We start from the raw sequence: 14,565 nt of genomic DNA on the forward strand, positions 1-14,565 counted from the left end.
TTTGCCCGCGTCTAAGTTTACTGAAGAAGGCAAAGCAAAGATTGGATTTGATTTGAGGTCCCGTGAAGGACGTTCCTGCCACATGATTACCATGATTCTGCATGTCCTCTGCTCTGCATCTGTTGACATGGATTTGACTGGGCTTAACGTGGCTGTCAAACAAGACCCAGCCACTGCAGCGAAATGAACAGCCAGTTCCTGTCACAGATAACTCAGAGAGAGCGATGGAGACACAAAGGCACCCTACAGCGCTTGGTGAATTATTGATGCTCATGTGGCATGCTGACAGTGAATAGAGGTGACCCTGGGTGGTGGTGGTGGTGGTGGGAGATTCTTAAAAATCCCATCCCTCTCTTGCTTTGCACCAGTTCTGCAGATCTGATAAGACAGATTCTGTTTTAACTAGAAGGCAGCTAAACAGCTGGGAGCGGAACATTACTGTTTGAGTTCTGTGCTGACTAGTTTGTGAGGGCCCCTGGGAGGGAAGTGGGTCATGGACTGTGACCCCAGGTATGTGTGTCTCTGCAGGGGGCCTGGGGCTTAGGAGGATTAGTGGCTGAGTGCTCAGGTAGCAACAAAGAGTTGTTCTGGTTCAGCAAGGATGCTCTTCTTCCAACAGCACATTCATCACAATAGCTACAAGTAGAATGCAACATTTTTACCATCTATTTGTTCTTTGGCTATAGGATCCAAGCAGGATTAAGGCACATGCAGAAGGTATAAATACCATGCTGTGATGCATTAAACACAGAAAGAGTGATACGTACTAGTAATACAGGTGGCATGCACAGCCTACCAACAATTTTAAACACAAAACACACACAGAGACACACAGGCATATTTAGCAATTTTGCAGACAAAATGTGGAAGTAAAACAGTTACACAAGTATGAGAAAAGGGGAGGAGCCGGCAGGTGACAGGGGAGGGGAAGGATGCTCATGACTCTCAGAAGGACTGCAGGGAAGCACTGGAAAATAAAGAAGAGAGCAAGTGAAGATGGTTCCTCAGCTCTACATCACTATGTACAAAGAGCACTTTGCCTCTCCTGGCAGAGTAAAACGAGAACAACTTCGACCCACCTCTGCCCACCGCCGGAACAACCCCCAGCCCAGGCCGGTAAGAGGCACAGCCATATGGACTGTAGGAGTTTAAAAGGACAATGTAATTATTTATGATGCAAAGAAATACAGAGAGAAAAAATGAGTCTCCAGAATGAATGAACTTATGTAAATGATAGTCCTTCCATCGAGGTAATTTAGCAAATAATGTTACCAAAATGATGTAACAAAACATTGCATTTCCAGGTGATGTGTTTAAGGTCAAACAAGACTAATTGGGTCACTTATTATTGGCACTCTCTTTATTGTTCCTCATCTAGCCAGACTAAGGTGTCTTACACTAATTGGTGGCTGGTTGTTTACATTTCCCTGTGCTTGGTGAAAGCTGTATCCCATCTATTATTCAGTACTTCCTCCATGCCTATTTATTTATCCTGACATGGAGTAAACAGAGCTAAGAGGAGAGTACAGTCACTCTACTGCAGAGAAAAATAAACAAGCTAATGACTGCACAAGAGAGGTGACATTAATGTATAGAAATTTACAGGTTTTATAAGTTGTACAGTTTTCAGTGTGTTATGAAAATATTACAAAGAGGAAAGTCATGTGCGAGACGTCCAAATGGTTTAAATAATAATAATGAAAAACTACAAAAGATAAAAAATACATGTGCCATATTGAGACCATATAAAATGTGAGATAACGTACACAGTACAAGTAATGAAGTTCAATCTAGTGGATAGTGAGGATTGGGGATTTTTTGTGACAGTGCTGTCCAGTTCCTTCCTCCCCTTATTTTCTTCTTCTTCTTCTTCTTCTTCTTCTTCTTCTTCTTCTTCTTCTTGTTTTCCAACTTATGTGTGTCCCTCTTTCCCAGGACTTTCTGTTTCCCCGGAGTCTCCAGTCCAACTACAGGTCACACTGCACACTACCACACCCCTCACCCCCCGTGGACCCTGGCCGTCCTCTCTTCCCCCCTGTCAGCCATTTATCATTCCACAGTCCAGTTATGAATTGCCCTGACAACTATCCGAACACAGTGGACACAGGCAAACCAAACCACATGCCCCCTGTCAACCCATCCATGGTGCGAGCTCTGCCCTCTGCTGATGGACTGCAGAGACTGCAGCTGACTGAGCCTCCTGTGGGCCCTAGATTGAAGCTCCGCACACCTATGACGAACCCAGAAAGGTAGCAGTTGATTAGTTGAATCTATGGCCCAAAGATAACTCTAAATACATGCTGATTCTGATTGATTTTCTTTGCATTAGAATGGATCATCAGAGGAATGTTCATCCACTCTCAGCACAGCCACTCAGGTGAGAGAACGACCTCTGACCTCTTCTTGTGGCCTTTAAACCCTGAAAACACCAGATAAGTTGATGAACATTACTGAGGGATAACTGCGTACTGTTATTTGTGTTGTGTTTTTTTACAGGCAACATGCAGGTGCTCAGCTTAGGACAAGACCCCGAACCAGCAACCCAGCTTTCCACTTTCCACGGACACAAAACTGGAGGTCTACTTCCAAAGGCAGCCTGGATTCTAGGTGCATGTTGAACTTCATTTAAGAAGACATATTGTGTTGATGAAAAGTTGTCTTAGAGTGCCATAAATAACAACCACTGAGGTCTAATTTTTGCTCCAATGGTCTCTCAACAGCGGGTGCTACAGCTGCTTCCATGTGGTGAAGCCCTACCAAGCAGGACACTACATCATACACCCAGAGTTTGTGTCTGAGTGTCTTCGTTAGGACTATTAGAGCACTGGCTTCCAAAGTGGGGATGGGGGACCTGGAGAGGTCCTTGAGGGGGCCCTGGAGGTTTCCCAGCAAAATGGGGGATCATTAACTTCACTATTGTTTAATTCTCTACTAATTAACCCTGTGAGACAAGGTGTAAGAATGAATAATGCGACTGTTAGCTGCACTAACACCACTATTATCTCCCTACGTACAGCTGGGACACTTGGAATCCAGTACTAAAAGCAGCAAACATTTTCCCATAATGGGGCTTGCAGTGATCACATTGAATGAGGCACTGTGATCCTACTGTGTATCTGTCGATGACATTAAATTTTCATCCTACTATTAGAGAGATGATTGTCTACATGTGATATAGGAATACTTCATTGCATGTTTGGAGCGCTGAAACAGAAAAAGTGCTGCAAACAATGAAACTTCACTCAGGGGTATTACAGACTTATCATGGTGATTATTACAGCTACTGATACCATATAGCAGACAAAACACACCATCGGTGCTAATAAAGTCATTATATTGCATAGCACAGATAGACCTCAAGTCCCCATAGAAATATCAAAGTGTGTTTTCTAACTTTGCTCTAGGCTTTTTTGTCATTTTTTTTTCTTCACATTTGCCTCTCGCTATACAACCAGCGTGTACTGTGAAGCTTTTCAACCAGTGGGATATGCTCAAATCATGTAAAAGAGTCTGCAGTTTGTGCTCAACGAGAACATCGAGGGGTCAGTTTCCACCGCCTGGACTGCATTTCCCATGCTGCGGTGGGCGTAGACCAGGCGGATACGCAACAACATGCCTTGATGCCTCTTGGTCTTTCTCTGTGAACGGTGGCAAACAAGTTGTGCCTGGAGCTGCTGAGGGGGCTGCCACTGATCGGTAGGCAAAAACTAATTTTAATGAACAGATGAAAAGAAAACAGGAGAAGCATGGATGAGAGTAAATGGCACTTTTACGCACTTTTTCGCACGGATTCCGTGTTGTTTTCCCTCCGTTAACTTTCTTGCACCACCCACTAACAAACGACAACAACTTTCTCTGCGTCTGACTTGACTGGATGTGGAAGTTGTTGGTACAATGGCAAAGAAGGCTTTCTTTTCTGTACTGCTGGGCTTTTGGCTCGTAACCGAGTGTTTTGTATGCATTCTACCTTTTTATTTCATGAAAAAAATTGGCACGTAGAAAGTTGAACTCTTGAACGGTCAAACAAAAATAGACGCGTCCAAAGTGAATATCGACGTCTGTTGATGACTGCTGTCAGGGCTCTGCAAAGAACTATTCAAGTTTATCAGCCGAGTATAAAACTATCATCAGAATGCTACACACACACACACACACACACACGCGCGCGCGTCTCAGACTTCAGTTCTGGCCGTGTCAGCACTTCTGTGTTTATTTTTCTCCATGTCAGAATAGATAGTGAATCGGCTGAAATGGCAAATATGACCCCCTGATCGCACCATAAACAAAGAAATGCCCCGGTCTGAATATTTTCTGTCTGTTCACGCGCTTTCAATGAGAAACACGTTTCAGTTACAGAGTTTTGGTCTGAAAGAGTGAAAAAAAAAACCCAAAAAAACAAAACAGAACTGTATTTTTAAAAAATGATTTGTGTGAAGGAAATGTGATCAGAGCTGAACGGATTAATCCATTACTGAATTAGTCACAGAAAATTCTTTTAATAATTATTTGAATAATTAGTGGGCATCTTCATGTTAGATATACATTAGGTCATTGTATTAGTGCTGGGTTTTTGCTTGTGTATAGTGTAAAAGAAAACAGATCAATTATTTCCTCTGTCTCTGGTTCTTCATGTGAGTATTTCCAAGAGCTGCAATGATTAATTGACTAATCAGTTAGTCATCCACAGAAAAGGAATTGCTTCTGTCATTTTTCAAGCGAAAATGTGAAATACTCTGCATTTGATGCTTCTGTTTGTCACATATGAAAGTAAAATGAATATCTTTGAGTTTTGGTTGGTTGAATAAAACAAGCTGTTTAAACAGATCATCTTGTCCTCTGGAAAATGGGCGTTTTTCATCATTTTGTGATGATTTATAGACAGAAAGATTGATTGAGAAAGTAATCCGCAGTTGAATCAATATTGAAAATAATAGATATTTGCAGCTCTAATTTGTCCTTATAAACTGGATATCTTTGGGTTTTGGCTATTGGTTGATCAAAATTGGCGATTTGAACACGTCTAATTTTCTTACATTTTATACATTCAACAATTATTCAGTTTAGTAATAATCACCATATTGAGTATCATTAATGAAAAGAATTGATAGTTGCAGCTTGATGTGAAAAATATAAAACCATAGATTGTAATAGGGTAAATTCTTACATCAGTCCTTGCACTTTTCCATACATTTTTATAGTCGGTCTAATACACAGTAAGGCTTTCCCTTACTTTCGGGGTCAATTTCTCTTCCTGAGTCCAGCAGCCTGAGTGGATCTCAAAGGAACCAACAGTTAGTTCTCTGTTAATTAATGATGGGTTTATGTTATCACTCCTGTTGTTGGGGGAAATCTATACTAAGGGTGGTTGAACACAGAATTAGTCAATTAGATTGCTAATTAATAGCAAGCATTTTTTATTATCGACCCTTGCTGCCATCGCAGACCATGAGGGTCAATTGCAGTTAGGTCCAGTCAGCAAACAGGGAATCTGGAGAGGACTGAACTCCCCTCGGTTGGCTGTGCACTTTAATCTAATCTATTCTGATTAGCTAAAGCCACAATAACTAACATCAACCAGTTCAGTACCCAAAAGAGTGTCTGCTGTATGCCTGTGGGGAGGGACAGTTAGGACTAAGTGCAAAAGAAATGAACATGTGTCTTTCTGTTTTTGTTGGATATGTTGCCAGGGTTGTCAGAATGTCAGATTTTTGGCCAGAATAAACCAGGTTGCTTCCACTTTTGGTTGGTCTGGCTCGATGGAGCACAAAGTTTAGTATTCTCTCCTCTCCTTCCCAGCACTGGCGGAGCTCTAAGGCCAAAATCCCCTTTTCTGCTCTTCTGCTTCCTTACATACAAATGAGTCTTCTTTCTGTTGAACTTATATGTTAGAATTACTGCTGGGAACATCCACTTTATCCTCTTATGGGTAATTGGCAGTAGATTTGTTTTGTTAAATCTCAGACACATCTTTAAAGTTTACATCCTGACAGGGTAATACCTCTAAGTGCTGTGAAATCACTTTGTGCAGCAATGCAGATCATGTAAGACAATGCTAGAAATGTAATGAAGGCTTTGAACTGACAAGGAAACGAGATGAGACTGAGAAACAGGTTGACATCTCGTCTGCTGATCTGGCTGGGGCCATTTTCCTGGATGTCTCTGATAGTTCAGTGATTTTAAAATCAATATTTCTTGACCATCCAGAACGGTTGAGCAATGTAAGGTGAAAGTGCTATACAAAGCCTCTTCTTGTAGTAATCATTTTATTTTGAACACATTTTTCTTTGAAAAACAGTGTTGATATGAGAAAAATGATAAATGATATATGGAAGACATGGCACTGGCTTTTTAAAGTCTGTTATCTCTCTCATGACAGGGAGGACAAACACACATAACAACGGGGCCAGAGTGAAACAAACACGCTTCCCTGGAAATCATTTTTATGATCCTTAGATCAGCAACTCTCAGATTTGCTCACTGAACAGCACGAGTCATGTACCAAGTTGTACCAGGAGGAGCCGGAGGCACAATTACAGATGTTATCCCCAAGCAGAAACACAACAAGGACACTCGACCCTTAGTCGGAGCTGGAGTAATCGGCCTGGTGCTGGTGATTGCCGCTGTGACTGCATGGTGTTATTACATAGCCTCTCTACGCAAAGCTGAGCTGCTTAAGACTCAGCTGCTGGATCTGAATAAAGATGGCTACATTATCCGCAACCAGGGAGGGTCTATTGTTTTCAGAATGGATTTCAGGTTGGTAATTTTCTACGGTCTTTGAAATTTGCAGTTTGTGTAATGACACACATTTCAGAAAAATAATGTAAAATATAAATACACACAAGTCATTTCAGTTATTTGACTGCAGAAATGTGAGGTGAGTGTTAAGAGAGATTGCTTGAAAATGTAATTGTATTTAAATCTTGGCAGGTCAGGTACGCTGGATTTGGATTCATGCTCCAAAGAAGGGGAGATTCTGAGCTGTGGAAGCACCACTGATAGAAAGCTGAACTTCTTCATCGAGACAGTGCGACCCAAGGACACGGTACAATGCTACCGTGTGCGCTGGGAGGAACTGGTTCCTGACATTCCGGTTGAGCATGCCATGACATACAAGTTTGCACACTGGTATGGTGGCGCAGTGTCAGCAATTCAGCACTGGCCTATTTCTATTTCTGGCCAACATGCTCCCAAACCCTTTGTCACAAGTGACATCTACTCAAACCGCAATGAATTTGGTGGAATTTTGGAGAGTTATTGGCTTTCATCCAATGCAACGGCTATCAAGATAAATAATTCTGTGCCCTTCCACCTTGGCTGGAATGACACAGAGAAAACCATGTACTTCCAGGCGCGATACAATGACAGTCCTTTCAAGCCAAACCCAGGAGAGGCACCTTGTGCTGAACTTAGCTACAGAGTGTGCGTAGGCTTGGATGTAACATCCATACACAAGTACATGGTGCGCAGATACTTCAACAAACCAAACAAAGTACCTGCCAAAGTCATGTTTCGCCATCCAATATGGTCAACTTGGGCGCTACATAAGACTGACATCGACCAAGAGAAAGTCTTGAAGTATGCTGCCAACATCCGCAAGTATAACTTTAACTGTAGCCACCTGGAACTAGATGACCGCTACACCAGCCGCTACGGAGAATTTGAGTTTGACCCGACAAAGTTCCCCAATGCCTCGGCCATGTTCCAAAAGCTGAAATCAGATGGATTTCTGTTGTCACTCTGGATTCACCCTTTTGTTAACTATGACTCGGAAAACTTCCATACATGCGTAGAGAGGGGGCTGTTTGTCCGGGAGCCTACTGGCCGGCTGCCAGCCTTGGTCCGCTGGTGGAATGGCATCGGTGGCATTTTGGACTTCACAAATCCTGAAGCGCGTGATTGGTTTTCCTCCCAGCTACGTTCACTGCGTTCCAGGTATGGAGTGTCGTCTTTCAAATTTGATGCAGGGGAGACCAACTACTTACCATGGAAATTTAGTACCAGAACTCCCATTCGGGACCCGAGTTTTTTCACAAGACGTTACACAGAAATGGCAATTCCTTATAATGATAGAGCTGAGCTGCGCAGTGGCTACCAGTCCCAGAACATATCCTGCTTCTTCAGACCAATTGACAGAGACTCTGTGTGGGGCTACGAGTTGGGTCTCAAGTCTCTTATCCCCACAGTACTCACCATCAGCATTCTCGGCTATCAGTTCATTCTACCAGACATGATCGGAGGGAATGCCTATCTGAACCGCACAGATGGAAATCGTGCGTTACCTGATCGAGAACTCTATATCCGCTGGCTGGAGCTGTCGGCCTTCATGCCCTCCATGCAGTTTTCTATTCCGCCGTGGGAATACGACAACGAGGTGGTTGAAATTGCTCGGAAATACACAGCCCTCCATGAGAGTATTGTGGCGCCACGGGTCCTGGAGCTGGCTGGTGAGGTGCTGGACACCGGGGATCCAATCATACGGCCCCTGTGGTGGATTGCCACAGGTGATGAGACAGCCTATAAAATCGACTCCCAGTTCCTGATTGGGGATGACCTCATGGTAGCCCCAGTTTTAGAGCCTGGAAAGCAAGAGCGTGACATCTACCTCCCCGCCGGCCGTTGGAGAAGTTACAAGGGGGAGAGATTTGATATCAAGGAGCCTCTGCACCTCACAGACTATCCTGTAGATCTGGATGAAATTGCTTACTTTGTTTGGGTGTAGCCGGAAGGGAATATAAAGCTGAACAGACTTGATTAGCCTGTGCTCCAATTTGCTTGTAAGACAAGCTTAACAAATTTAGTTTTATGCTTGACAGGAGGGACATTGCATGAAAAGATTATTTGTTATGGAAAAACTTTTCTATAACAAAATATGACTTCTTAAAAATATTATAGAATTTAACAGCATTACAACACAATTGTGAAACCACTTCACTCAGAAATGCTCAAAACCTCACCTGACTATCTTATTTCATTTATGCTAATGGAGTCATCACCTTTCTTTTTGCATCTTTTTGTGGTTTAGTGGACAGTGAGTTAAGTAGTGTCCTTTTAAAGAAAGACTATGTTATCTTTGCTGACTGTTAGCCACTGTGGCCACAAGTGACGGTCATGGGTTAATGATAAATGGCAAACCTAACACAACAGTGACACAAGTAGAGAAGAGGCATAATGTCAACAAACTAACTCAGTAATGCCAGTTACACAGCAACATCTGTTTAAAGCTAGCTAACATTAGCCACCATAAGCTACAAGGTCATACCTGACCAAATAAGGCTTTGCAAAACCCCAGCTGGTATTGAAGTGAGTTTAATGCATATGAATTCAGATTTTCATATTTACAAGGAAGAATGTGTTATTTAGTCTCTGTAGTTAGTCTCACTAAGTCAGATATGTGAAACATTTATCAAAAAGGGAATATGCAAACTGTGAACGGAGTAAGGCATAATTGCCATTGTGTGCCATAAAGTTGAATTTTTGAGTGTCATAGCACTTTAAAGTTAAATTTAAGCCAAACAGATTGTATCTGGGAGGACAGTTGCAGGGTTGTCATTTTTGTCATGAGGCAGATAGTAAGCTATGGAAAAACTTCTGTATTGATTGAAAAATACTAAAACAGAAAAACATCTCAGTTTGACTGAGATATCCTATTGTCATTTGACACTAATGACTCCTCTACCCGTCTGCTACGAGATACTTCTCAGGAAGTCAGGTTTTATGCTTCACTTATCAGGATGAATGCTTGAAGTTTAATCATTACAAACAGCATGTGCTCTCATTTGTGTAACAGTGTCATGTAACTACTCTTAGACCAGAAGAAGATGCCTTTTATTAGGCACTAAATATTTTATGCTCTTCCTCAGGTAACAGCTTTTTCTGGCTGTTGTGTGTTCTGAAGTGTCTGCTAATTGTCTTTATTATGCTTTGTTGACCTCCAAATGCAGCTAAACAGCTAAAACTGTAATTGACTTCCACATCCAAAATAAGCCTCTGTTGTTTTTAATTCTGAAACACTATTTCTTTATTGTTATGCAGCGTGGAAGTCAATAGATGCAATGAATTTAGCAGCATTTAATGGTCAAATGAAATGGTACAATGTGTTTTCTCACCTTGTGTTTTGTTGATTGTGAATATTTTGCAGCCGCAGTCATATCTTCATGTGCCATATGTTAACACATACTATGTGTGATTTGCTGTTATGCTACACATTTATTACTGTTACATTGTTACATAATGTTCTTTTTTATGCAATATTACTGTTAAATTAACTCTGTGTGGTGTAGTTAACCCTTTTATGGGATATCCTGTGGTCAACAGAGTGTAAAACGAATGCCACAAAACAAAATTTTCCATTATGTAACTGCAGATGTGTAAAAAACAATTTACATCAAGTACATCAAGATCATGCATCTTGTTATCTAAAGATGAAACTGATACATCAAACTCAGGGTAAGGCAGCAAACATATTCATTAAAATGACAAAGTCACACCAACAAATTTGATGAGTAATGAATAATGTTGGTGACATGGTCCAGCGGATTGGTACAATTTTCACATTTGGCAACATGTAAATGCTGTCTACCTGTCACTCATCATGCAGCTCTGTGCTGTCTGTGTGTGTGCTTTGACATGTGACTTGCAGGTGGACCTCAGCAGGTTTTATGTGTGCCTTTTGACATAGTTTCATCATAACAGCACTTCCTATTTATAACAGTTCTCACTCAGCATCTGGGCCAGGCCAACCTCTGAGGCTATTTCTGTCTCAGACTGTCTGGCTTTATGACAGGACTGCGAGGCTGTATCTCAGACTGAACGTTTCTTTGCTTTCGGCTCTTATGACCCAGTGTGTGCTGTTTGCCTCCAGTTATTGTGACTGAACATTGGCAACATTTGCATGTGACTTAAGGGCAGCACTAATTTCAGCAAGAGTGCATATTTGATGTTATTTTCTGTGAATGTATTAAAAGAAATCAAGTTTAACTTTAGCTGTTTGTTAGCATTGTTGTTGTGATGAATTTGCATGGAACACACAATAATCTTTGCTTTGAAAATAAACATCACATGGTACTACCATCACCAGAAGACTGATTTAACATCCTCTAGAAGTGATCAATACTGTGTGTGTCAGACTTTTACATTTTGCACACACCTACGAATAACATAGAGGAAGAAAAGACACATTCAGGTCAGTAAGCTGACTGTGCAACCAGTGAGCCAATAACAACCTGTAACCTCTCATGAGCCTGCAATACATGAAAACTAATGCGCCTATCAATTCAATATTGAAAGAGACGCCCTTGAGGGACTTTTCCAACTTTTGGTGTCTGGCTCATCATGGGGCAATAATGACAAGGTGATGAAACAGTTGTGCAGGTTATTTGGAGGCTGTGTTCAGATCAATACATCATCTGATGGTTCATGATGTGAGGCCAGAGAGCCAGTGATAGAGAAGTGTACGACCAGACGGCAAGAATAAGAAAGATAAACTGCAGGAGAAAACAGCAACGATATTTAAGAGAATTACAGCATTAAGCGTGATTGTTCGTTCTGAGTTCAAACAGCCAGGCTGGACCACTTCTTACAGCTATAGTCAATCTTTCATATGTTTGGGGAATTTATTCCATTTCACAACAGCGGGATATGCTGGAGAATCTCTTCACGTTATTTGCCAATGCCTCATCTTTCTTCAGAATTGATCTCGACCCGCAGTCTGCACGGAGGACATACATTCATTGATTAGCTGTCTGTGTGTTGCAACGATCAATATTATTTGTCAGTTTGCTTTCAGCAATCATGTTTGGTTCTGCCCATCTTTTCATAGACTGGACAATTCATTTATGTGGGAGCTTTAAGGGGGACTTGGAAATTTCTGTGTGCAGAGCTGGAAAAGGATCATTTTATGCCAAAACAGTAGGGTTTTTATTAATTATATTTGTGCTTTGTTCCGCATGTGGAGGCACATGCTTTATGGTTTTCACTATGAGTTTGTTGATTTAAATGCATATTTACCCAGTGCTGTTTGCAGTAAGGGTGGAGATAACAATATGAAACTGTACTACAGAGTGTTTAAAGTAAGGCTAAACATCCATCCATCCATCCATCCATTATCTATACCGCCTATCCCTTTCGGGGTTGCGGGGGGCTGGAGCCTATCCCAGCTACAATGGGCGAGAGGCGGGGTACACCCTGAACCGGTCGCCAGCCGATTGCAGGGCCACATACAAAGACAGACAAACATTCACACTCACACCTACGGACAATTTAGAGTCATCAATTAACCTAATGAGCATGTTTTTGGTCTGTGGGAGGAAGCCGGAGTACCCGGAGAGAACCCATGCATGCATGGGAAGAACATGCAAACTTCACACAGAAAGGCCCCGCCTGACCCGGGGATCGAACTGGCAACCTTCTTGCTGTGAGGCACCCGCACTACCTGCTGCGCCACCATGCAGCCCAAGGCTAAACATGTTTTAAGTATTTTAGTAAAACAACATGAACATTTGAACAGATATCAAGACCCAAACAATGAAATGAAATGCGTGGTTGTTTTGACCATGTGGTGCTTCAGACGTCCAGAAGGGTGCAGTGTAGCTTCATTGATAAATTCCCTCTCTGACATGTTAGTGGACCATGGTCCAGATGTTACTGTAGGTGCGTACACACACACACACACACACACACACACACACACACACACACACACACACACACACACACACACACACACACACACACACACACACACACACACACACACACACACACACACCAAGCAGGACACAGAACTGGCAGAGCACTCCCCCCCCTTCCTTCCCCACCTGTGAGCCCACCTGTGTGTCCATCTGCAGAGGAGAGACGCCAGTTGTTCTGGTTAGGAGCCAGTGTGTCTCAAGTACCTTCCCATATTCTCCATCTATGAGTCTGTCTGCTGTCTGTCCTCCCCAGTAAGGCATATATATTACACAAAGAGAGCGAGGTGGTGCTCAGAACAAAAACCATAAAAACACTGCTGACTCCTAAAAAAAGTTAATAAGAATAAATGCATCTTTTGCAATTACCAACTACTTTTCTAATCAGAACTGTGGTTAATATTCTCAGCTGACGATAATCAGATAAATAATTGCCATGCTCAAGAATTAGTGTAAAAAAGAATGAAATACAGTATTGTGGTGAATGTTTATAGTGCCAAAGATCTAACATTACATTATGATTTATGTTGTGATTTGTACAGCTAAACTCAACTAGACTTAATTAACAATTTCTACAAATAAGCCTATTAATGAAAAATATATTGCACTTGTTTTTACAAGCATCAACATTATCACTAAAATAACTGAAGGTGAACATTAAAAGGACTGAATCCATCATCAAAACTACTGCTGGATCGCAACTGAAAATGAACAGGAGACAAACAATGATGAATAAGCTTCAGTTTTATTAAAAAAGCTTTCCAGCTTCTTGGAGCTAAGTGTGGAATGAGCATTTATTGTAGAAGACCACAGGGGAAATAAAACCCCATGGCCATCTCTGGTGTGAAGTGAGAATCTTTGTCCTTAACCCAAGATTTTCACTCCGTAACTAGAATGACCTCGCATCTGGTGCTGCCATGGCTTGTCTGACAGGAATATGTCTGTCCTCGCTAGGTAACAAATGAACCCAACACCCCAGAGACTGGTCTCGCATCTGTTTATCTTTTTCACCTGTCGGTTCGCTGCACTGCATCAGGCTTACACTCCTCTGCAGCCTTTGTGGATTTCAGAGCATGCCTCTGGAATTACATGAACAGAGATAGTTGCTGTTGGCTGGTAGCACCATTTGTTAACTTTGTGACTGGGGAGTGATAATGTAGTTTGTCCACTTAACATATTTATTTTAAGAACTTACTATTGTATTTTTGTACAACAATTTTAAAAGTTCAACTAATTCATTAGATCATCGACAGAAAAAAAATTTGGATAATTGGTTCATTTTTCAAGCAAAGATACTAAAGATTCTCTTGCTCCAGCAAATTAATACAAAGATTTTCTTTTGTGTTTCTTTTCTGAACTGAACCACTTTGAGTTTTAGGTTAGACAAAACAATGACCACTACCTTGAGCTTCAGGTCATTGCTGTGGGGATTTTTGACCATTTTCTAAATGAATAATTGGTAAATCGAGAATATAATTGGCAAATGATTTGATAATGAAAATCATTATTTGTAGCCATTGCTGGTTGCAGCGGTCATTTTGCTGTTGCAGACAGTGACAATAAAGCTCTCTTGAACCTTGGGTCTATGCAGATAGTATATGTTGTAAAATAAAGGAAAATGGCAACAGATATGCAGATATACTCAAACAGTAAAATTAAGGGCTGAGGTGAGGACAACAGGCAGGGCACTTCCTCTGTGCCTTGGTGGGGGTAAGAGGTTGAACGAAGTGTCAGGCACTGAGGAACAGATGCATAATTGAAACATTGCGTTGCTCCTGCAGCCGTGCACAAGGTTGTTTGATTGATACCGTTTTAGAACACTCCTGTCCCCTCGTGCTCATGGGGTTTACCTGAGGAGAAACCAGGGGAGGGGGAA

At 41.7% G+C, this 14,565-nt stretch overlaps 1 protein-coding gene across 1 annotated transcript; it reads left to right on the forward strand.

Moving 5' to 3' along the window:
* Positions 1 to 6,376: 6,376 nt before the first annotated feature.
* Positions 6,377 to 10,978, forward strand: myorg (myogenesis regulating glycosidase). Its single transcript, XM_070959056.1, has 2 exons — positions 6,377 to 6,756; positions 6,931 to 10,978. The coding sequence occupies exons 1-2, from the start codon at positions 6,494 to 6,496 to the stop codon at positions 8,720 to 8,722; spliced, it is 2,055 nt and encodes a 684-aa protein (XP_070815157.1). The 5' UTR covers positions 6,377 to 6,493; the 3' UTR covers positions 8,723 to 10,978.
* Positions 10,979 to 14,565: the final 3,587 nt, after the last annotated feature.

The sequence above is a fragment of the Chaetodon trifascialis genome, chromosome 3 (genome assembly GCF_039877785.1).
Source record: "Chaetodon trifascialis isolate fChaTrf1 chromosome 3, fChaTrf1.hap1, whole genome shotgun sequence".
Classification (NCBI taxonomy): domain Eukaryota; kingdom Metazoa; phylum Chordata; class Actinopteri; order Chaetodontiformes; family Chaetodontidae; genus Chaetodon; species Chaetodon trifascialis.